This window comes from Capsicum annuum, chromosome 8 (assembly GCF_002878395.1).
Source record: "Capsicum annuum cultivar UCD-10X-F1 chromosome 8, UCD10Xv1.1, whole genome shotgun sequence".
NCBI classification, from domain to species: domain Eukaryota; kingdom Viridiplantae; phylum Streptophyta; class Magnoliopsida; order Solanales; family Solanaceae; genus Capsicum; species Capsicum annuum.
Genome location: NC_061118.1, coordinates 169,703,407 through 169,728,770, shown reverse-complemented (window position 1 = coordinate 169,728,770; position 25,364 = coordinate 169,703,407). Strand labels below are relative to the sequence as shown.

The 25,364-nt window shown below is 31.7% G+C and overlaps 2 protein-coding genes and 1 long non-coding RNA gene across 5 annotated transcripts; 1 reads left to right on the top strand and 2 right to left on the bottom strand.

Moving 5' to 3' along the window:
• The first annotated feature begins 5,229 nt into the window (after positions 1-5,229).
• LOC124886503 lies at positions 5,230-5,919 on the top strand. The gene is made up of 2 exons (XR_007043801.1): positions 5,230-5,525; positions 5,611-5,919. It is a non-coding gene; the product is annotated as an uncharacterized LOC124886503 (long non-coding RNA).
• A 3,534-nt stretch (positions 5,920-9,453) lies between these two features.
• LOC107840456 (purple acid phosphatase 2) lies at positions 9,454-13,937 on the bottom strand. Its single transcript, XM_016684321.2, has 8 exons — positions 13,423-13,937; positions 12,365-12,562; positions 12,128-12,239; positions 11,596-11,825; positions 10,836-10,974; positions 10,218-10,438; positions 10,006-10,127; positions 9,454-9,910 (listed from the first exon to the last, which is right to left on the bottom strand). The coding sequence occupies exons 1-8, from the start codon at positions 13,609-13,611 to the stop codon at positions 9,712-9,714; spliced, it is 1,410 nt and encodes a 469-aa protein (XP_016539807.1). The 5' UTR covers positions 13,612-13,937; the 3' UTR covers positions 9,454-9,711.
• Positions 13,938-20,181: 6,244 nt separating this feature from the next.
• On the bottom strand, positions 20,182-24,866 carry LOC107879550 (purple acid phosphatase 2-like). 3 transcript variants are annotated; one of them, XM_047395158.1, is made up of 6 exons: positions 24,621-24,866; positions 24,109-24,301; positions 23,871-23,985; positions 22,825-23,054; positions 20,728-20,849; positions 20,182-20,624 (listed from the first exon to the last, which is right to left on the bottom strand). In XM_047395158.1, the coding sequence occupies exons 3-6, from the start codon at positions 23,959-23,961 to the stop codon at positions 20,615-20,617; spliced, it is 453 nt and encodes a 150-aa protein (XP_047251114.1). In that variant the 5' UTR covers positions 23,962-23,985; positions 24,109-24,301; positions 24,621-24,866; the 3' UTR covers positions 20,182-20,614. The 3 variants fall into 3 exon arrangements, 1 of the variants encoding a protein (XP_047251114.1); XR_007043798.1 differs by having other exon boundaries at positions 20,182-20,849; positions 21,226-23,054; XR_007043799.1 differs by having other exon boundaries at positions 20,182-21,487.
• Between the last annotated feature and the right edge of the window lie 498 nt (positions 24,867-25,364).

Genomic DNA, 25,364 nt, shown 5'->3' with positions numbered 1-25,364 from the left:
TATACGTCTATAGAAGATATATACACATATATACGTACCATTCAATATATATGTACTACTTTAAATAAAATATACCACAATATATATATATATACTACAATAAATAATTATATATATAGTTATATATAAATTTATAAAATATATACACATGTATACGTTAAATATATACGTCTATAGAAGATATATATACACATATATAAATTAATAATACTTGATAGTAAATTAATAATATATTAAAACTAAGTTATAATTAAATTCATTTAAAAGAAAAAAAAACTTAACCGAGTCGATTAATCGGGGGGCCCTGATCGGACTTGGTCCGGGCCGGGTTAACCGGGTCCAAACAAAAAAATAAACCGGTCCAGGACCCAATGCTCTACAGCCCGTGGGCTGATCGGACCGGATCAAATCGGCCCAGTTTTTGTAAGTGGTTCGAGCTGGGCTAGGCTAAGCCGGGTAAGCCCGACCCGTTTTACAAGCTTACATTAAAGTCGTGCTATCAAAAGCTTGAAGGATACCATATTAAAAAAATTCAAATTTTTCTTTACTTTCTCTAATAATCGATAGGAATAACGTGTATTAATGTATACACACTTCTAAATACCTTTGATACTGTTGGATTCAAAATTGTGAGGGCGTCATGCGAAAGCTAATAGTTTGCAAACCATTAGCGATAAAGGAAAACATACTAAAAATGCATATTATTGATATGATTTCATCAAGTGGCCTACATATTGAAAACTAATAATGAAAAACATAAAAAATCTATTAGGAGAAAATCTCCCCTAAATTAGACACTTTAATGACTACTTTGTGGATATTATTGTGTTATGTATGAGAAGTAGCAGGTCCAAAACCTTTCGTCCAAAACCTTTCATCCAAGAAAGAGGTTTGTCAAATATGAAAAAGTTTTATATTTTTTTCGAAAAATAAGGTTTGCCAAATAAAGAAAAGTTTTATATTTTTTGAGGAAAAATAAAAGTAATTATGGTATTACTTTTATTTTCAAGAAAAGTAAAACTTAAAATTGGTAAGAAAATTAGGGCAAAACCCCTATCAGATTTCCTCTTTTGGCTTGATTTTCTTGATATAATTTGGTCCATCTTCTTCGCGTGCATGATCTTCATTCTTTAAATAATATTCATCGTTGCTGTTTGTCATGGTTAAAAATAAGATTTAAAATATTATGGTTAAAAATGGGTTAAAAATAAATATTTTATTTTTAAAGATGCAGTTGTGGACAATAAAATTTTATTAAATTAAGATTCGTATAAAATTTGGATTAAATTTCAATTCAAAATATATTAGTCCCAAATAAATATTGTGGATTAATATAATTAGATTAATTATTTAAGTCCAAACACATATAAATTTAATTAAAGTCCAATTTTTATTGGGTTAACCCATTGATTTAGGCTACAAATAAGGAGCCCACTTTGCTAAACCCAAGAAATTATCATATTCTAGAGGCCCAAGGGAGTGTCGTGTGTCAAATGACATGGCATGCCAAGTCAAGTGAAGGAACCAATAGGATCATGCCACATGTCAAAATGATGCAGCAGACCCAATGAAATCAAAGCCCATAAAAGGCGTCACGTCACTTGAATTTGATTGGTCAAAGGAAGTCCATTTTTATCATGACTCTTCCTTTTCCACAACTATAAATAGGGGTCTCATAATTTAGAAAAGGACCCCCAGAACTCTAACAAGTAGCAAGAGAAAGCTTGTGGATCAAACGCTGTAATTTCTCTAAAATCAAGCTTTCAAATCAAGTTCATCAAGATTCAAGATAAAGACCGCAATATTTAAGAACAAGCTCAAAAGCTCTTGAATTCAAGCACACGTCAAGATCAAGTCCCTTAAATCTTCAAATCAAGATCAAGCTTTAAGCCCTTGAATTTATATTTGAAAAGGCGAATCAGAGGATTCATAGAGATTGTAACACTCACATATTGAAATCAATAAATTGATTGTTGCAATATATATTTTCTTGTCTCGAATTATTTATTTTTCGATCTTGAGAATTTTATTTTTTAACAAACTCTGGCATGCCCAGTGGGATAATCTCTATCTTTCATCTCAACTTTTCCAACTGCAAAGTTCAACAACATTGAAATGACTTCCAAGAAGGCCAACTCTCAATCAACTGCTTTTAAGGCTGCTGATTCAAAGTTCTCTGCTGAAGTAGAAAACATCCTTGGAGTTACTTTCGAAAACTTAGGAGCTGTCACGAGGAGCAAGGCAGGCTTGCTAGGAAAACAAACACATCCACTGTTGTCCGCGCCAACTCCAGTTTTTGGATCTTCAACCCCAAAAGGAACGAAGTTCAATGTAAGTGCTTCGGGATGAGAAAGCAGTGTGGCAGAATCGCTTAAGAAGACTCTAGCTCTACTTGAGCATTCCAGTTCCAAATACTCTGGTATAAGAAGCGATGATCGTTCAAGCAACTCATCATCTCCGACCACACCGCATAGGTTGAGTACTTCAAATATCAACTTGTGCGATAATCCGTGCTATTCTCCAACATCTCTTATGATTATGCAAGCGATGGTAATTGATGCCTCGTCTATGGAGGAGCAGCTTCCGAATCTGGCAAAGGTAATTGAGGGCTTGACCAAATATGTTCAGAATTAAGATGCTCAAATTGATAAGATAGTGGATAGGGTGAAAGGTCTGGTAGACGAAGAGTCTAGCCATGCACCTGGAAAATCTTCAGATGTTCATGAGACAGAGAATCCTATGAAACAAACAACACCGACTAAAAAGGTGCAAGTTTCTTCTGAGGGAATGATCCCGATTGGGCAATTGAGGAAATTCATTAAAGAGACCCTCAAAGACAAGTAGGATGTTGTTACCAAATCTTCCCTTGCATATACCAAGCCCTACACTGCGAGAATAGATACCTCAAAATGCCTGCTGGCTATCAACCCCTCAAATTTCAACAATTTGAGGTCAAAGAGAACCCAAAACAGCATGTCGCACACTTTGTTGAGACATGTAATAATGCAGGAAATTACGGTGGCTATCTTTTCAAATAGTTTGTTCGTTCCCTAAAGGGAAATGCCTTTGATTGGTGTACGGACCTTGAACCTAATTCCATCGATAGTTGGGAGAAATTGGAGCACGAGGCTTGTCTAGGATTATAATACGAGGTTCGTCACGTGAGTAATAATGTAGGATTATCCATAGTTTTATACTGAAAACCGAATGTTGTGTTATTAGTTGTGCATAGCTTAAATTAGCAATCCAGAGTTTTATGTTGTAAAACAAATGTTACACGGTGTCCTGCAACTCAATAGACTTTTTGATACTGCTTATTTTGTACTGGCTTTAGATTGTATTTGCTTCATAGCTCATACGATGTAGGTACTACATGGCCCGAACAGAAATTAGGGCTGCACATTTTTTTTTCATAGTTGTGATTACTGTTACTTTTTGTTTTTGACATTCCTAAGAAGAGAATTTCCTTTGAGGTTGGGGGTAGCTTCTGTCTATGGTTAGGCAGCTACTGGGAGTCGAGTTATTTTTACTAGCTAAAAGATCTTTCCAAATAGCAATTCATTTCACCTTTTTTATTTTTTAGATCTCATGTTCGGGTGTTAATCATATATGACTTACTGAGTGACTGCTGCAGTGTGGAATACCTATATTATTTTGTAATTGTGGTCATGTGAAAAGCAGAAGGCCGACTTATTTGGCATCCATCCCTCTCCCCTTCCCCTTCTACTTTCTGGTAGCCTGCTAACCTTTCTTGGCATGCTACATTGACCTGAAAGCATATGGATCTATTACCAAGTTGAATTTAATGCAGGCATTAGCAGAAGCCCTAGTCGTACTTGGTCTGCATACCTCTGAAACATATTTTCGCTTTTGTGTAAATACTATACAGTAATAGATCATCTCAAGCTATCTTCTGTATTCAACCACGTGTTAAACTCTTATGTCAGGTAGTTGTTAAAGTATATCTTGTTCTTTATCTGCATTTTATTCCTGTTAACATTTTGATGAACATATTGTCATGACTTTTTCTTATAGGCTTAATATGTGATCGTGGACTTACTCTTGGATATCTGATTGGCGTTGTTCACGACTTCTTTTCTCGTCTAGGTGACCAACCAACACCCATGTTGTATTCTTGCTTATATTCAAATCCTTGGACAGCAATGTCTGCTCAAGTGTTTGTTTCATAGAAAAGATAAAGCTCGTAGTGATACCATGTCCAACTCAATTTAAATGAGCTTTTAATTTTGAGAGGGCTAATTAGTGGTGAGATTTTCTTTTTCTGATTACAGGAATGTCCAAGCTTCGGTTCAAACCTGCTTATAATCCTTAAACTGACCCCAGCATGGAAATTTTCAGGTAGTAGTAGTATAATTCACATCAATGAACAATTGTTCAACTTGGCATTAATTTCATATCCGTTTGTTTTATCAGCTACCATAAGGCTTTAAGAAATGGGTGGAAGTTGGAAATTCTGGTATGTTTAGGACTGAAATGCTCTCCCTATGGGTCTGCCAGAAGATGTTTGGGTTATTGCCTGGGGCCTTTCCCTTGAGAGGTGTAGTTACTGTTAGCAGCAACATGTTCTTACTTATAAATTAAAATTAACTTTCCTGTTCTTATGATGCTGGGTGGTATTAATAGAACTGGTAATTTTTTCATGTTCGAACTTTTTATTAATTATTAACCTCTAAGGAGAACAGATAACCAATTAACCATAGTAAAGCCACACATGCATGCATTGTTTTCTTTAACCGTAATATCTGAAAGCATTGGGTGTAGCAAGAAAGAGTGTTAAGTTTAATGTGTATTTGTGAATCATCTTGTGCAAACATGTGATAATTAAATGTTTTAAGTGTTGAAACCTTGTATCATTTGCATGCTCGTAAGTAGCAATTTGGAGAGATTTGTGGCGAATGATAGAGTAGGTTTCAAGAGAAAAAATTATCAGTTTGGTTTTAATGGTACTCGATTGTTAACTGCTGAAAAGTTGAAAGGCTCTACGACGAAGATCTCTCTAATGCAATGCTTGCAATAGTTTCATAACTAATTATTGCAATTTTTGACACTATTCTTGCTAGTCTTCAGAGATTGCAACTCTTTTGGCTTCAATTTAGTGCTACAGTTATTTGCAGGACTTGGTAATGTCACTGAGATAGAAAAGAGGATAGAGGGTGCGGATGAGGTGGGGAGTGAAAGGACCATAGGTTGGTAGTTTATGGCGGCATGAGTAGCCGATTGTGATTGAATAATCATGAGGGAGGGTACTAGAGAGTAGATAAATGGTCTCTTTGTTGGTTTAGATAGATCTGTTGACGGGGGGATGTATCTATAACTTGAAATACCTGGCGCGTGTGGTGTAAAGTCTACTTTTTTGTTATGATAAACTTGTTTATATTGACATTCCATGTAATAAAATCATGTTCACATGTTTCGTTGAAGCTTATTTTGCTTGTCTTCATGCACCAGGCCCACCATAATTCTCTATGGAATTGACAACATCAGAGATCTTTTTGGTCCCAAAGGTATAATTGGCTCTTCGATAATTAACCCTGGTACGATTTCTCAATGATGCCAATGTTTTAACCTTGTTCTTTTTTCTTTTTGCAGGTGGATCTAGGTCTCATCAAATTTTCTACTGCACAATCAAGTTGACATCATTTCTTTACATAGTGGGACAATTCTCGCTGGTACTGGTCATAGATGTTCTTGTTGATACAAATGTGAAGATCAAATATCCCAATGGGTGGAAGGCTGTATTGAAGTTTTGATGTTATAACTAGATTTATGCTCATTTAGTTCCTGCACGATACCTTCCTTTCCATTTTGATGATGGCTTATGTGGTGGTGAATACTGTTGAGATACTTTAAGCTTGTCTCAGATCACTCAATGTTCTATTTTTTTTTTCGCTTTCCAAATATTCCGGTATTTCTGTTGCATGTTATTAGTTACATAAAGGTGTTTTGGCACTCAATTACTTTCATGGTAAGTTTTTTCCTCCCATAGTTTTTCACAGGGTTGGACGTAGAGTTAGAGCAGGCCCACCTGATCTTGTTACAAGTCTATCAGAAAATGGGTAACCAGAGCATATGATCCTATGGTACGACATATGGAGGGATAGCCACAATTATGCAGTTATTAGCTGTGCACGTATTATTTATGGGAGTATTGGTTATGCAACTGTTAATTTCTACCCTACATAAGATAATACATCAATTTCTTCATAATCTAAACATGTATTAATTTTAAGAATTTCTAAGCTTCACTAAATTATATTTCACTGTTGAATCATCATATGTTTCACTCCGTTGTGTCAGGCATATTGAGGCTTTGTAAACTTCCTAAGAAATTACTCTTCGTCTTTCATTTGTTTTCTATTATCCGTTCAGTTGCGTACTTAGTGTACTCATTGCACAGTCTAAACATTTATAATTGATTTTGAAAGAAGTTGGTGATTGGTCTCCAAGGCAGTGAGGTGTGTATTTTAAAAGAATTAATATCCAAAGTTAGCATCTACGAGGGCCATATTTAGTACTTTCAGCTGCTTGACACCAAAACAGAGAAGTATTACTCTACTGATGATAACAGATTGTTCTCTTACTTAGTATACGAGAAAACGATGTTAATTTGAGCGCGTCTTGTCAGTTACATTGAAAGGAAGAATTCCTGATAATTAAATAGGTAAATCTAATATGGTTGAGCGAGCAAATGTGAAACTTTTATGTTTTAGTGGTAACTTGTTTAAAGAGAAAATTTGATTGATACAAAGACATGATGCTACTTGTATTTAAACTAGACATTGAAGGCCCACGGGCCCAATATATGTTTTTTTCGATCTCAAATATAATTTGGATAATTAATTATTAAAATAATTGTGATTTATAATACTATTTCTTCTATTTCAATTTAAGTGATACTGATATGATTTCAAAAGTTAACTTATGTGGTAGTAATATAATTTTGATAGTCAATCAAATGTTTTATGTTGACATATCGTTTTGTGTCTATTTTATGAAATATTATTAATTTTTGCGGTCGTAATAATTAATTAGGGGTAATATAATAAAATCACGATTGAAGCAGTGAAGAACTTGTGTCTTAAATGACTTATTATAACTAATTAAAAGTGATTTAATAAAATTACTCTTAAGAAAATATTTACGAAAAAAACATAAATAGGCATCATATAAGACATCTCGAAAGTTAATTTATTATTTTTTGTCACTTAAATAACTTATTAATTAATTTGGGGTAATATAATCAAATTATGATTGAAGCAGGCAACACAAGTAGGCATGTCGATTATTTTATATTTTTATTTAATATTATCAATTTTTAAATACTTAAATAACTTATAATAATTAATTAAGAATAATATAGTAAAATTACGATTAAAGCAGCAGAAGTAAGCAGTACAAGCAGGCATGTCGAATTATTGACACTTACTTTATGGTAATGTGCTTTACTTCACTGTAGTAGTAAACACTCCAACTTTGTTACCAGTGTTGGCTTCGCTAATTATACAATTGCCCACCTCCTCCTCCTCATTTTCTGCAGCGAGTCAATAACACTTAATAAGTGGTCCTATTTCTGGTCAATTTGTTTTTTCTTCCATAAAAGTTTTGTTTCATGATTTTGTAGGAAACTATTGTCAGTATGGCATTGGTTGGTGCGTTGATTGGAGCTGCTGCCGGAGGCTGGATTAATGATTATTTTGGACGAAAGAAACCTACTCTCTTTGCTGATTTTGTTTTCATACTGGGATCTGTGGTAATGCCTATAATTTCGGTATTTGATCGTGAATGCTACAGCAACAAAAATGCATCTCGTATCGTAGAATTTATAAATATTATCTGTATCAATGTAAATAGGCAATAATCACTATGACATGTGAATGTGAGCATCTAATAGTATGTTATTCCCTAGAGTGTATGGATCATTTTCACCAACTGATCCAATCAAGCGGGATAATGTGTATTGTTACATCTTTATTTTATATTAGGTTGTTATACCATATGGGTTTACATTCCCATTTCAATGTTCACCTTTGATCACACCAACTTGTCATTGCCATTTAAGTATACAACTACGAAATCTAAACTAAAAATTAGAATGTGCACATTTGGATGACCGGTTAGAAAAAAGGAAAAAAAATCTTCTCACTGATTAGTTTATTTTTACTATACACGTTGGGCCCCGTGCAACACGCGAACATACTTATTTAGTATATTATAGATATTAGAACATGACAGGCAAGCGTGAGTTGACAGTGTCCTGAGTCGTGTATTCTCTCTATATATATATTAAAAAAAAAAAAAAAGATTTGACATGGGGAAAAAGATTTCGGCAACGTGCTCCTGGATTTCCCAACCAAATTTATTACTACATAGTAATAGTTACTACTTATTATTAATTACTCATGTGACATGTCAAAGGAATTTTTTCGTTGTTGATTAATCCTTTTTAAAACTTATACATGCGTTATTAATTTATATCATATGATATGCCGAAGACGAATTTAAGACGTAAACAACAAATCATAATAATAATTAAAATACATCGGCAATTCAAGATTAGAAAAAAATATTAGGAACAAGATAAGGTAATCAATAACAGTTTTGTTGGTTCCTAATTCCTATCTACACGGTTGCTGTGATGGGGATTTTCAGTTAAACACTTAATATGATATTTCTAATGCATTCTCCTCGTGGCTCCTATACATTTGGATCTCTTTTGGACTTCTTTCTTTGGGATGTAGCATCACGATCAATTTTTAGGTTCTATATTTTATATTGGTTCCATGTGTAAGCCGATTTAACAATCAACCACTAGACATCCATCTGAATTAATTTATGATTTAAGAAAATAACTAATATTAAGAATTATACCTGATATATATATATATATATATATATATATATATATATATCAATAATAGTAGCACTCTAATGCTAAAGTTAACAGTAACATCATGTTAAGACTTAAATGATGGCAAGCCCATGCAACCACAGCCCAGACACAAAAAATGACTTGGTTTAATAACAAAATTATGAAAGTATAAACACATATATATATACAATTGCAATACAATCAATTCAAATGGTACTTGTCATAGTCCTATATTTTCATGTACAGATTAACGGACTGAGCGGTAGCTTGGGCGAACTCCTGCCTTACACGATTGAAGTAAGAGGTTCAAATCCCATTAATAGCGTATAACAACAACAACATACCTAGTGTATTCCTACATAATGGGGTCTGGGAAGGGTAGAGTGTACGCAAACCATACCACTGCCTCAGATGAAGTACAAAAGTTGTTTCCGATAGACTCCCCGGCTTAGGACCAATAACAGTGTAACAAACACAAAACATAAATGCATATAAACTAGTTCAGTATGCATCTACATGTCTCAGTTAGAAACATGTTTGCAAAAATCACATTTTCAACTCAATTTGGAAACCTAAATCACATTCATGCTTGGATAAATGAGTAACTATGAACAAATATATGTCCTTCCATGTTCTTTTACAACGCTTTTTTCGTTTTCCTCACAATGACTCCACTGCCACGTCGCAAGATGGACGTTTTACAAATTATGAGGCAGCAAGAGCTTGAAATGATGAAATTTATTGGTTGCAGGCTAAGCAACAAGGACACAATGTTAATGAAGAAAAGCAAAGAAAAGAAAGCTGAAATCGCGTGTACATCATCATGATTTGACTGCTGTGCACTCATCAACTGGATGCCAGAAACGGTTGTTTACCCATAATCTATCGGCTTCCACAGCATATCCATCTTGATTACGATGCCAACTATAATAAGCATGAGTTCTATTCTTGATAGCAAGAGTGGCATGTCCAAAACTGGCCTCGCGGAATGCAGAGTAAGCTGGCTGCGGCTCTGTCATGCTGAAAGTAGTGTAAAAGATATCTGATTAGTCGTCTGACATAAACGCCAATCACAACAGATAAAACAACTTTCTAGACTTATAGATTAATCTTACTTGGTGGCTAGGCCTTCAAGATTTCCACCATCGCCTATTGTTACATAAATTGGAGCAGATTGATCTTTAATAGGAGTGCATTCTCCATTGACAACGTTGTAGGCCACATTAGATATACGTTCCTAAGACACAGTAAAAATTTAGATCTTCTGTAAACAGATGAAACTATAATTCTGACTTTAGCTACAGAGAACTGGATGTGTTGTACATACCGTTCGTTCATAAGCATGAACATGACCTGCAAAAACCATATCCACTTTGTACTGTACAAACCATGGCTCATACATTACTCTCATGGTTTCTCCTTCCATATAGTGATAGTTGTAGCTGTTATACCATGGAGAATGTACTAGAACAATCAGCCACGGAGTCACCGTCCTGTTAACCTTTGGTAGCTCTTCCTCAAGCCATTTATATTGAGGAGTGTATTTGCCTAAAACATGGGAAAAAAGAAAAGGAACTTAAAAGAAAATAGACAAATCCATGGTCCTGAATTTTCAACAATAGATGGTCCTGAATTTTAAAAAGTAGATGCCCCTCCTGAATAACCTTTACTTGAGGCCAGGAAAATGCACTCGAAACTTTTTTGGGAGCAAAGCAAATGTGAACAAAAGATGGACATCAATAAATTGTCATCCAGAGATTATGGCTGAAATTTGGTACTGCATAAAGACTTCTTAATTCTTCAAGAACTGGAAAAGTAACAGACTGCAGATGATATTTCCTGGCCGAGTACTTCTCTGTCCTCACTAAAGAAGAGGAAATGGGAAAGCGAAAAACAGTGCATAACTCAATGCTAAGTATCATTCACAAGAATTCCGTATCCTTACCATATGCTGAGTATGAGGATAAAACTATGATATGTGCTGAAGCTCGCTTGATTGAATACCAAAGTGGAGATGTGCTGTTTGATGCTCTATAGGGGACATGATACCGATGAGTGTAGGGCTTGAAGGGTTTTGTTTCCCCCTGCAGACGGTGTCAGAATGTATTCATCAAAATTCCAGTACAAAATCATCTAAAATCTAGGACGTAAAAGAGAATAATTTAAAACTAAGGAAAAACACAAAGTGCCTTTTTCTGCTGTGGAGTTCAATCAATTAACTCTATAAGCCTATTGTGTTTTCTCTAAAGCCTGCACGCTTGCTCATTATTAGTCTCTCTGGATATGGTCATTTTACAGCATGCAAGATGGATCTCAAACCACTTCCTTTGCAAAGCTGAGCAAATGTCTCTCTATTTTTTTGTTGAACAGAGAGAGATGCTAGCTCCAATAAACTCGCTTTACTCAAGCTAGCAATAGAGAGCAGAATCTTTGGAAGATAAGCTAATATTGTGACGAATCTAGAATTTATGCAACTAAGTATTCTTTCTATTCATACACATTGAAGCAAGAGGCTGAAGGTCAAAAAATGTGTTAATACATTTCTGTATGAGAGCTAATATGATCAATTTTGTCATCAGTAAAGATCTATATCTAGCTCAAAATATTTGGTTGAAGCATCCATGAAATACACTAGAAATCAGTTTAAGCAAGAAAGGAACTAAAATTGAATATATTTTTTTCGGAACTAGTATAAAATCACTTACAATTTCAGGAGCAAAATCTAGCTCATGATTTCCTGCCGTCCAAATCCACGGTTGATAAGCAGTACTTCTCTCTACAAACCTTCCCCATGTATCCCATCTTACATTATCATGATTGGGGTAGTTATCAGCATAAGATAGGTCGCCTACAAACAACACTGCTTGCCCCTTATTTGGATTTAATTCATAATGTGCGAGAGTTTTGTTTGAATCGAAACTCTGACCAAGATCCCCTGTAAGGAAATGCAGATTGACTGAGAAACACCAAATAAATGATAACGACAACATGCATACTTTTTATCTATCATTTTTCCTTTTCTTTTGTAAGTAACTACATGTGCAAAGAAGTTTCTATTCTACCGCATTCAATAATACTCTTGGAGAAAGCACAATAATATTGTACATCAACATGCCTCTCCATTCCCTTAGTACTCTTGGAGAAAGCACAATATGAATGAAACCTCAAAAGCAACGGAAAAATAACCTAAGAAAGCTACAAGAAGTTCCAACAGCAATAATTTGGTTGGAATTGTACCTATAAGACCAAACGTATAGGGTACATCAGGCCCAACTTCTGGAGGAGTTGTGAACCAGAAGGTTCGTGAAATGCGCCCAATCCCAATCTTATAGTAGTATTTGGTATCGAACTGCAAACGGAGTATTAAATACATCGTAAGTTTGAGCATTCTTTCAGGGGGTAAAAACAGTATACAAATGCACAAGTAACCAAAATTATTCCCCGAAAAAAGGGAATGAAAGAAAGAATATTCACCTTCAAATTTTTGATAGTACAGTGATGGATGTAACCAGAAGTATAGTTATAATATTTGTAGGTAGTAACTTTTCCGTTGGCCTTACTCTTATTGCATTTCTCAGTCCAGTATACGACTGTACTTGAACCAGGTTCATCCATAGTCACCCATGAAACAATTACAGCCTTTCCCACATGATCTCCTTGTGTTATGTGAACCTTATAAAGAAACCCCAAACACAATCAATTGGCAAATAAATCAAATTCCATGAACGCGACAAGCATAAACAAAACTTATTACATCTGATAAAAAATTCAAACACTATCCCTGGACAGAGGCAGATGCAGCATTTCACCAATGGGTTTAACTGAACCAAATATTTTCCACAATAAACACTAAAATTTCGACATATATTAAATAATGAACCCATAATTTCAATTTCAAAAGTACAATGAGTTCCTTTTTCTTCATTCGGGTAGGGGAAGGGGAAATGTAGAGGGATTACAACATGAGGAATAGAACCAGTGGCAGAGTCGGATTTTCATTGAGGGGGTTTAGAATTAAATATACGAACGGGATTTTCATCGAGGGGGTTCCGAAGTAAATATACAAACTAGTTGAAGGGTTCCGCATATGCTATATATGCATAAAAAAATATTTTTAACCATGTAAAAACAGTACTACAAAAACAATATAATTTTCAGTTGGAGCACCGGTGGCTCCGCCCCTGAATAGAACCTGCACCAGCGAGGTGAAAGTTCGGTAACCAACCAACTCAACTACTAAGATTCCCGTAAACTGAGTTCAATACTAACAACTTATTAAATTTAAATTTGGATCATCCTTCCTCCTAGATATATCTACTTTTCTGCTCATTAACAAAATCATAAAGTAAAAAGGTAATACTGAATCCCATTAAACAAAAACGCAAAAAGGTGAAAAGTACATCAAAATATCCATAAAAAATTGAACAACTCATAACAAGCTCAATGATGCACCAAAGATGTTCGTTGAAACCTCCAACTGAAATCAAACACAAATAGCAAAAAAAAAAAAAAAAAGGAGAATTCAAATATACCTGTTGAGGTGCATTATATCCAGAAGGAACACTGAAGACATCACTATCTAAAGGCATATCAATTGTCTTCTCAACTTTCCTAACAAAACTACTGGTCACTCCACCATTGCATAAATTTGATTCATTCAGAACCAAACCCAGAAGAACAAGAATGCAGTATCCAAAAATTCTCATATTTGACACACCCATTTTTGGGAAAACTCAAATTTCACATTTACCAAGAGTAGGAGATGTGCTATATATATATATGCACAGGAAGTATTTAGATACCTGTATTCTAAGTATATACGCTAGAATTACGGGGAATATTCTGATTTTATACGATAGTAAGTACTCACTCCTTCAGTTCCAAATGAGTACTTAACTTTAATGTTTTTCGGCAAATTAAGCAAAACTATTAACAACTTTTTAAGATATAATTTTTCAGAATATTTACATGAGAAAAATAATATTCCTCCATTTTAATTTCTCCGTCTCATTTTGATTTGACGCGAAACTTTAACTAAAGATCTTGTAAATTTGTGATCTTTTAAGTAAAGATATATGGGACATAACTAAATATCTTTTAATCTTAAAATTTTAAATATGTGATGTGAAAAGTTAAAATAAAATAATTATAAGAAATAAACAACGTAGAGACATTCTAAATTAATTAACATGGAACGAAAAGAATATAATTTTTCATATAATTTTTGGTGATATAAATTTTAGTTTTAAAATATTATGATAGATTTTTTTTAATTTCACAATTAATCAAATTAGCTTTCAAAAAATCAAACATGCTAACTAATTTAAGAAAAATAATATAGCACATGTACTCCTTCAATTACGTTTAGTTGTCACAACTTTTTCTTTAAAAGTGTAATGATATGAATTTTAATTAATATTTTAATATATATATATATATATATATATATATATATATAATAAAAAATAGATTATAATTTTATTTTATTTTTATATAATGTTTGAATATTTACATTTAAATTTTCAGATATTAAATTAATTTAATTTATTTAAATTTAAAAATTAATTATTTTAATTCTCACTAAATAAAATACAGTACTCCCTGTGTTTTAAAAAGAATCACCTGTTTTGATTTGAGACAAAGTTTAAAAAAATAAAAAGGACTTTTGCATCTTGTAACCTTAAATTAAAGGTGTATCAAATGTATCAAAATATCCTTTAATCTTATGATACTAAATATGTCATGTGAAAAATTGAAATTAAAGTATTATAAAAAAAAAAAGAATCATACGTCATTTTTTTTTAAATAGAGAAAGAATACTGCCTCAGTCCCAAATTTTCTAATTTGATTTCTTGACTTTTTTCATTAATCAAGACAAGATAATTTTTTTTATTATACCCTTAGTAATTGATTATTCCTTATTACTAGCATTGAATTATCAAATTTTGAAAAATGTTGCAAAAAACTTTGGTATCTTATAATCTTAATTATCCATATTAAAAGTGTTTTGATATCAACCATATAATTCCATCAATATTGGAACTAACAAAATGACATAATTAATAAGGGCAAAGTGGTAAAGTTATATTCATAATATTCTATTTCAATTTGAGACGGATAATTTGAGACGAAGAAAGTATCTATTTTAAAATGGAAAGTATCTAAGTCAACGACTTAAGTAGTCGATAATCGATATTTGGATTGCGATTGGGATTGGGATAATTAGGAATGGGAAAACCAGAAAAGAAGAGCTACAATCATAGGCGACTATAAATTAAGTTGACCTCACAACTAACGAAAAATTCGCTGTGTCACATTAGAATTTAGATATTTCCTCCTTTCAAATAGTTATCCACGTGTTCGAATATATCGAAAATAACCTCTCTACTTGTTCGAAGATATTGATATGACCTGAGGTATATTTTACCTTTTTCAAATTTTATTATATGAAAATACATTGAAGTTATTGTTATTGTCGTTATCAAATACTGGTTATCCTCGTTGAGTTGACACTTTCTTAAGAAAAAATCTATTAAATTGTTTTTGTTAAATTAATTTCATTAATTATATTTTAAAAATATAAATTTGAGTCTGTACATATATTGTTGTTTTGTTATTTATTGATAATACTTATATTGAAAAGATATAATAATATTTTTAATTAAATTATAATAAATATTTTTTAAAAAAAGGTCAACTATTTGAAAGGGAGTAGTTTGAACTAAATGTGCCCTTCCTTAGAAGGTGGATCATCGTTGGACCATGCCGATAATGACGTTCACATTACGATATCTTTTTGTTCATCTTGTTTTAAATATATAATTTAAATATATTAAATAAATTTAGTAATATAAAATGTAAAATTATGTTAAAATTATTAAACTATGTTGAGCCTATAATAGTGTAATTATCACTATGACTTCACTGTTTATGAACTTTTTCAGAGAGATTTCCGCATACCGTGGGGGAGCCACCTTATGATTACGAATCCCTTCGACGAAAAATTATACTAGTAATATATGGTTAAAATTATTTTTTATGTATATATAATTAATATTTAACCTCTTTCGATTAGTTTGAAATTCTGACTCCTATCACTGAATTTATTACGTATCAATTTTATGTAGAAAGTTTGAGATGAAAATGTTCTTTGATAAATATCAGTTAAGTTATACATAAATTAATAAATAAATATAATATGAATCATATGAATTTAATAAAACTTAAATTAGTCAAAAGTTGAAATAGGGTTCCAATTGTCAAATGCAAGAAGAAGGTCCCTTGTATCTGGTTTTATATATACTAACAAACAATCTCAATATTTCTCTTGAATATAAAATATCTTTAGGGCTTTTAACTGTATCATTTGACCATATTGGTATTAAAAGATTCTCATTGTTAAGCTGTTCCACATCTAAAGGTGGCTTTTTCGAATGTGCTCTCTTTGACTCTTTTTAATTTTAATTATTAATTATATTATAAGTTTATTTTTCTTATTTTCCACTTAATATAAAAATATATTTTTAAAATTTATTGAGATCATACACTAATTAATATAAATATTATAATAAAATATGTGTGAATAAAAACGTACGATGCGGTGCACCCTTTTATTTCTTCTCGCAATTATTGCTATTCTGTTGTAATGTTTAAGTAGGCTGTTGACCAATCAATCCAATTATCTGATAGGATTATTCACACCATCTTATTTTTTCTAGCAAAGTTTCATTTTTTAAAAAAAGAGTAAAATTGAACGTCCATTGGATCAATTTATTTAAAAAAGTTTTCTTTAACTAACTACGTAGAGATACTTTTATAAAATTTTCAAATGAACAAAACTTGCAATTAAGGTGTGTCATTCATTAGGCCACATAAACGATTATCTAGGGCCTCATAATTATGAAGGCATCATATTTAATGTAAAATAGTTTTATATACTATGTATATGAAAAAATATTGACATCTTTTATTAGAACAAAAATAAAAAAAAACAGCTCATATTTTTTTTTAAAAAAAAAAAAAAGAGAAGAAGAAAATCCTAATGGAATTTTACACGAAATTTTTCTTAGCATAAAAAAGGAAGAAGAAACAACTCATAATTACTATGACCAGAACTTTTGAGGAATGAAAATAGAAAAAATAGTTGAGAAAAAAGTGGAAACCTTTTGAAGATCATACACCAAAAAGAGTTCTCCATCAAAAATATAGCAACTATATTTATTCTTTACTTTACACTTATTCTTTTTACTTTTCCTTAACATTAAACGAGCAAAAAGGGGCATTCTCATATCAATGTGTTTCTTTTTTCTTTTTCTTTTTTTTTTTTATATTTTATTCTTCAATTCTCATTTTTCATAGGCTTAAAATCAATTGATCAAATACTATGTTAAGGAAAAAAAGTTAAAATATATTATACGAGATATATTGTGTTTTTTTTTTTAAAGTACCTTTTTTGGGTTTTTAAGGATCGTAAATTTTGAAAGAGTTGAAATTATTTTACAAAGTAAAAATTTATTAGTAATTCTGCATCTTTAAAAGTTAGAAAATGATTTAAGTAAATAAATATACACATTTTTTTTTTTAAAAGGATAAATTACACAGATCTCATACTTAAAAGAGTATATTACCTAATATATCTTACTTTTTAAATATTTACATAAAATTCCATTTTTCAACTTTTTACTCTTATACGTATCAAGAAAGTCCCACATCCTATTTTTACTCCATCATTAACTCATTCAAGATTTTTTTTCCCCAAAATATCTCCCTAATTATCAACAATTAAATCATCCTCCTTCCTGATTTTTTCTCTTTCATTAATGTTTAAATCATCTCCCTTCCTGATTTTTTGTCCTCCATTAATGCAATGCAACTTTTTTTTCCTCTCCTAAAATGTCTCCCATTTTAAAAAAAAAAATCTATTGATACATATATAAATTTATTTAGTTATTCATACATGTTTATTTTTGTAATGGTGATTCATATGAATGATAAATATGATATCATTATATAGGTATTATGGTGATTCATACGATAGATACATGTTGTATGATTTTAATGGGTGATACATATGATATTAATGAGTGACACATATTATATTATGACGATTCATGTGGTGAATACAATTATTGGGTGATTCATATGGTAGATACAATTATTTATTTCAATTATTGGGTGATTCATTTGTTATTAATGAAAGGTAATGGTGTAGTCAGTGTAAAAAATAAAAGTAATAGTATTTTTTAAAAAGGTCTAAAAGCAAAATTGAGACATAGTTAAAATTAAATCTAAAAAAAACAGACTAAAATTAAAGACGAAAAAAGAGAAAAAAGCCCCCCCCCCCCAAAAAAAAAATATCTTTCATAATTAAAGACGAAAAAGATAAACATAATTAAAACACCTAAATTAAATATAAAAAAAGAAAAAAATTAGATAGCTTTCCTTAAATAAAATAATACAATGAATAAAAGAGAATCTATTATTTTCTTAAATAAATATTTTATTAGTTTCAAATGTATCACTTTTTATATGTATCACCATTTCGAAAAATCAAGATAAAATGTAATTAACAAAAAGATCAAAATTTTATATATTATCAACTAAAAATTTAAAAATTTATGTAAGTTACCTTCTGAACAAAAGGCCCCTTATTAGAGTTTTACCTTTTAAGACCGATATGGTTGCTTACTCCCTGCTTATTTAATTTTTTTCGAGAAGTCCGTCATTTCCGTCGACAAACAAGGTTAAACAAGAAATTGTTTGTAATATTGTATTATCTATTATTAACTTGTCGTTTGGTAGAGTATATAAGAATAATGTAAAATATGATGTGTTAATAATGCTTGTGTTACCTATGCTTACATTAATTATGCTTGTATTTTTCTTATGCATTGTTTGATTTGATGTATTAAAAATAGCAAGAATTAAATAATTTCTAAAAAAAAAAATTTTTACAAAAGTATCCTTCGTATATATGTTGGAAAGGATGTGAATTTTTTTTTTTAAGGATAATATAGTGTCTTTTAATCATGTTAATGCATGTATTAGATCTATTGCATTGCTAATATCATGGATTTTGAGATATTAGTAATACACACCTCAATACACAATAGAGTGTACATAAAGTGCAAAAGTATACCAAGGTTGTAGACATTGAAATTTTGTGGATTCTACAAAAAGAGTTCAATTTTGATTAGAGTTCTTGGGGTTACTTTACCCTAAATCTAACTCGATGGCTACTCATATTCTTTAAAGAGCATCTCCAGTATCCCACAAATTCACGGAATATTATCAAAGATCTTTAAAGAGCATCTCCAGTATCCCACAAATTCACGAAATATTCGCAAAGAAATCAAAGATCTGAAAAGTTCCAATAAATTCATGAGATATATCAAAATGTTCTTGATAATCAAATACATCAAGAAGACAAACCCTCATTTCATGGAGATCAAATCCAAATGATCCTGCGTTCGAGAAATACGCCACTAACGACCCTCGAATTACGGAGAAATTCATATCCAAATCTTCATAGATTCGAGAAATATGTTACTGACGGCTCTCGAATTACGGAGAAAATCAAGAAAGAAGAATCAAGGGAGAAACAGATTTGTACCCCATCGTTTATCAATAAAACTGTTGTTTTTTCATATTTTTATTTGTGCTTAAAGTTTATTTTTCATGAATTAAATTATATTAGAAACAAAAGTGTTAGTAATACACTCTACTACCTAACAGTGGATAGGATAGTGACATGTTTCACAAGATAACTCTAGTATCTCTGTGTAGAGGAAATGTGATATTCCAATATGTGAGGTCCCCATTGAACAATGAAAAAGATGATTAAAAAGAAAGAAAAGATGAAAACAAGTTGCATAGACAATAAGTTATGCTATGGGCTGTGACATAATTTGTCATTTGCAGAAAGAGGTATGAGCAGTGTAAATAGAATCAATTTTGATTGGTTGAAGTTATAGTGGCTCTCAATCCTACAAATAGAACCTCATTTGCATTTCTAACTAAAAAAAATATACATTTCTTAAAACAAATACATAATGAAATCAAAAGTGGGTGAATTTAGCATGTAAATAATACACATCAAGAAAGAGAACTACAGAAGCAATAAGGAGCAGCGAAAGTAATGCAGACTAAATGTATAGGAAAATATTTATAAGAAAAATTCTCGAGTGGGTGTAATATTATCGAATTATTAAGTGTAAAATTTTTCATCGTAGTATTATTTTGCTAAACCTCTTCATTTTGAACTTATATAAAAGAAGTAAGAAGTCAGAAACTTTCCCAATAATTTTTTTTTTTGGTTAACTCTTTAACAATAAATAACTCTACAGATAACAACGAGTATTTGCTTATACATCTTCACCAATATAAATTGACAATACACATATTAATTCCAGTAATCGCCAGGGAGGCTGGAATATTATTACAATGATACATAAAATCCAAATCTTTTTAGGTCTTAACACAGGATAAAATAAAGGAAATTAACTTCTAAACCCAGAATAAAATTTTTGAGTGGCATGGAAACTTAATAAGATTCATCAACTGGGTGGAAATAACGATTGAAGAACAAGAAGCTATTAGCTTTTGCAGAAAAACCATCCTTATTACGATGCCAACTATAACAAGCGTGAGTTCGATTCTTAATGTCCAGTATAGCATGTCCAAAACTTGATTCACGATAGGCTGAGTAGTTAGGTTGTGGCTCCGTCACACCCAGCTATCAATTTATATTCCAATACTTTTATATACAGTATAAAATTATTTATTTTGGACATTAATCAGAACTTTCAGAAAAATATTAAGCAATTAATTAATCTTACTGTGTAGTAAGGCCTTCAATATTTCCTCCATCACCAACGGTTATGTAGACAGGTGCAGACGGGTTGTTCAGAGGAGTACATTTCCCATTTATAAGTTTGTACTCAATATTTGATATACGTTTCTGCCACCATGAGATATTAAAAAAAAAAATGAATAGGGCGAAATTTTGTCTCAACACATCATTACTTCTTAGAGTATTGAAGAAGGAAAATGCATATGTATGCAAAATATTAAGCAAGTAGAATATTAATTACTTCCTCCGTTTAAATTTAATTTGTTTGTTTGATTTTTTACTTCACACAAAGTTTAAGAAATTAAAAAAAAAAAAGACTTTTGAATCTTGTGCTTTTAAACATATCAAATAGTATATTCAATCGGTATACCACTTAACTATAATAAATAATGAGTGTGAATAAGTTGTTTCGAATGAAATAATATATATAGCAAAAAGATTAGGTAGTACTAGCTAGTAGTGAAAGGAGATTATTAATAATTACCGATCGTTGATAGGCGTGAACATGACCCGCAAAAACAATATCAACTTTGGCATTTACAAACCAAGGCTAATATATATATATATATATATATATATATATATATATATATATTACTCTCATAGTTTCCTCTTCCATATAGTGATATTCGTAGCTGTTGTACCATGGACAATGCATAAGAACTATTAGCCATGGAGTTTAATTTCCTCTCTATTCACTTTTTTCAGCTCTGCCTCCAGCCACTTGTACTGAGGAGTATATTTTGCTAATTGGAGTGATCAAGAATATATGTTAGTAACAACAACAACAAATTAAATACTCAATATAGTCCTATAAGTGGTGTTTTGGGAGTGGCAGAGTGTACAGAGACTATAACGAACCCGAATTCTCAACTCAACAATCAATACACGGAGTGAACGAAACAAATAAACTTTGATTAATAGACAAGCTAGGGAATGAAAGAACATGAATAGTAGTAGAAGGGGATGAGAGGATTAGAAAGAATTGGGATGAGAAACATAAGACTTTGCCTAAGCAATTATCACCATTTGCATAACCTATTTTGCTCCCACAAGTGCTATTTATCAACCCGGATCCCACCCCACACATTGACGTCTTGGGCTGTTTTGCCAATACAGGTCTAGGCCAATTCATAACAGAGACCTTGCCCTTACCTTGACAGATAGAGAGACTGGTTATACGGTAAACTCGATTTTTTTTTTATATACATAATGCATAACTGAGTATGTGCATGATGGCTTACAAGTTGCGGAGTATGTTGATAAAACGATGATATATGCAGAAGCTCTCTTGATTGAGTACCACAAATTAAAGGAGAACTACTTCCTGATACTTTGTAAGGGACAGGATAATATCTATGAGTATATGGCTTAAATGGTTCTGGTTCACTCTGCAATATATATACATAAGCATCTTGTGGTTATGAGACAAGTAGACCACGACTAATGAAATCAATAATAACAAAAAAAAAAAAAGAACGCATAATTTTTACGTTGGAAACCCTCGTGAGGAAGAAAACTCACGGCACGTCTTCAAACTCATATTATTTTTCAATGAAATTAATACAAATACATTGATGAAGCCACAAACATAATACTTACTACATATATTAATTTAATTTGTAAAAAGACAAACGTGTGATAATTCTACACACTTTGAGACACAAAAAGAAATTAGGAACTCAAGAATTTTGATTTAGTGAGTGAGAAGTGTTGTTTAGTACAGTAATAAACTTGGGGATATCAGAACAAATTTCTATTTTGTCCAATATATGATTGCAAACTTAATAAACACATGCATATATTTATCATTTTCAGTTCATATAAGGAGTGAAATCGAAAGGTGTATATCACACCAGTTATTGTATATGCTGGGAAGTTTGGAACACAAGATGCACAAACAGGTATGATCAAGTTAAGTGCAATGTCTCTAGAATGCACAAACAGTTATAAATTCACACCAAATAGACGTACTATTATTAAAGAAATAAAGTGCTCTCATCCCCCGAAAAGATAGTAGTGTACGAGAATATCATCATGTTTAATGAAGACTGAATTGAAATTGCTTATGGGAAGAACTTACGATTTCAGGTGCAAAATCAACATCATGATTACCAGCAGTCCAAATCCAAGGTTGATAAGTATTGCTTCTCTCAACAAATCTACCCCAAGTGTCCCATCTATTATTGTCATAATTTGGATACTTATCTGCGTAAGACAGATCTCCAACAAATAAAACCGTTTGTCCTTTCGTTGGATTCATTTCATAGTGAGTGAGTGTCATGTTTGAGTCATATGTCTGTCCAAGATCCCCTGCAAATTAACATGTGTCCAAACCAAACTTATATCACATATTACAAGAGCAAATTTTATAAGACTATTCATTGTTGTTTTTAAAAAAAAAAAAAAAAAAAAAAAATTACTTTGGCCAATCAATTATTATTTACAATATAGAATATTTTCTCTTATCGACTTCAAATTTTTATAACCAGTTATCCATTTTGGGACTATTGTTTGATAAATTAATCCATTTTTTTTTATTTCTCTTATAAATTATGGATCTTTTAGACCATGATCTATAGACACACGTCAATCTAATAATTTGTCACTAAGATTGAGAAATATGTGAACAAAATTAGATCTGAGTTTAACATTGTCCCAAAAAGTAATTTCAAATTTGCGCTACTAGGGACAAAGTTTAATTGATGGCTTAAAAGGGGTGGGGGGTTTGTAAATCACCCCTAATCGACTGACCATTGGCTAAATAAGCTAAATTTAAGTTGAAATAGTGCTTAATTACCGGACACTTTTTGGTAATTTCACGTGTGAAACTCATTACAATTATACAATGTCTCAAAGTTTCACTTGTAGGAGTTAAAAACTTCATAACAGCAGTTACTATATTTTTCGATTACAATGGGATTTTCTTCAAAAAGTTCAACTTTTTTTCTCTCAACTTTCAAGTGAAACTTCATTCAACACCCAACATGTTTCAACATGATTTGAGTAGTTCGTTTGGATGCTAAAAGTTCAAGTAAAGGAACAAAAAAACAAATTTCGTAATCTAGCTAAGAACCTCATCATAGATGGAAAAGGAGAAAATTATAAAAGAGTATAATGATTGATTACCTATAAGACCAAATGTATATGGCACGTTGGGTCCAACTGGTGGAGGAGTAACAAACCAAAAAGTTCGGGTTGTGTGTCCAATTCCAACCATGTAGTAATATTTGGTGTTATACTACTGTACATTTTCAAAAAACAAATCATAAATTACTGGCTATCGAAATATATAAAATATTAACCTAAAATTACAACTATAATTTATTTATAAAAATTAAGAAAAAAAATTATTTATAAAACTAACCTCCAAGTTTTGGATGCTGCAATGATGAATGTAGCCAGAAGTATACGTATGGTATTTGTAGCTAGTAACAGTTCCTTCTGCCTTTTGTTTCATCTTGCTATTAGCTTTCGACTGTATTTGAGCCAGGTTCATCCATTGTCATCCATGAAACAATCATTCCTTTGCCCTCATGATCCCCTTGTGTTAAATGAACCTTCATATACAAAATAAACTTACCATTTAATATTAAATAATATTGCAACAAGAAAATTATTTTAACCTATAATAAGAGTATAAGTTCTAAAATGTTAAGATTCATTTTATCACTTATTAGAGTAGATAGAAGAAAAACCACGGGGGCGGAGCCAATGTTATCGTTACGAGTTGGATAAAACTCAGTAACTTCTTCAAATTTTTTATTTGTGTTACAAAATTCATTTACTATACATAAATAATCTATTCCATTCCAGAACTCGTAAACTAACAATCTTAATTCCACCTGAAAATTATATGGTGAGAGAAGTAGAAGAGACCTGTTGAGGTGCATTGTAGCCATGAGGGACTTTAAAAACATCACTATCAAAAGGCATATATCCTCACTGCTCTCCACCTTCCTAACATAACTGCTAGTGATTCCTCCTCTGCATAGAGTTGCTGTATTATTTATGAGACAAAGTAATATTCCAAGAAAATAGCACAAGAAAATCCCATTTTTCCTCCCTCAATCTCACAAAAAGAAAACAATATACTACTACTATATTTTACTTCCTTAGGCTATGTTACAAATAGGAGCAAAGCTTCTTTATATAGGCGTGCAGGCATGATAAGTTGTACTGAATATACCATGGATATAATTTGCATATAGTCATTTTTTGGACCCTTAACAAAAATTTAGCCCACGTTTGAAAACTCTTCCTTTTATTCACTTTTACTTGTCACGTTTTGCTTTATGAAAGTCAATTTTACTATATTTAAAACCGTTGAAGTAGATTAATTTAATATTTTAAATTTAGATATATGAAAACTATAAAAAAAATGCTATAGGTTGCAATCTTTTTTATATTAATATAACGAAATAATATATCTTAAAATGTTGTTAAAAGTATATGCAGTTTGAACTAAGAGTGTCAAGTGGACCGGACCGGATCTAACCCGACCCGATAAGCCCTAGAGCTTTAGGGTTCCGGACTGGTTATTTTTTAAAATGAGCCCAGCTAATCCAGTCCGGACCAAGCCCGATCCAGGCCCGACCCGAATACTTTTTTTTTTTTTTTTTT

What these genes read in the sequence shown, in the direction of transcription:
- LOC107840456 (XM_016684321.2), bottom strand. Translation starts at nt 13,611, where the DNA reads ATGGGTGTGTCAAATATGAGAATTTTTGGATACTGCATTCTTGTTCTT. An exon ending in GATATAATGCACCTCAACAG is followed by an intron (nt 12,563 to 13,422) that starts GTATATTTGAAT and finishes TTTCTTTATAAG; the next exon opens with GTTCACATAACACAAGGAGA. An exon ending in TAGATTTTGCTCCTGAAATT is followed by an intron (nt 10,975 to 11,595) that starts GTAAGTGATTTT and finishes CACCGTCTGCAG; the next exon opens with GGGGAAACAAAACCCTTCAA.
- LOC107879550 (XM_047395158.1), bottom strand. Translation starts at nt 23,961, where the DNA reads ATGGTTGGAATTGGACACACAACCCGAACTTTTTGGTTTGTTACTCCT. An exon ending in ATATACATTTGGTCTTATAG is followed by an intron (nt 23,055 to 23,870) that starts GTAATCAATCAT and finishes GTTAATTTGCAG; the next exon opens with GGGATCTTGGACAGACATAT. An exon ending in TTGATTTTGCACCTGAAATC is followed by an intron (nt 20,850 to 22,824) that starts GTAAGTTCTTCC and finishes TCATGGTGGCAG; the next exon opens with AAACGTATATCAAATATTGA.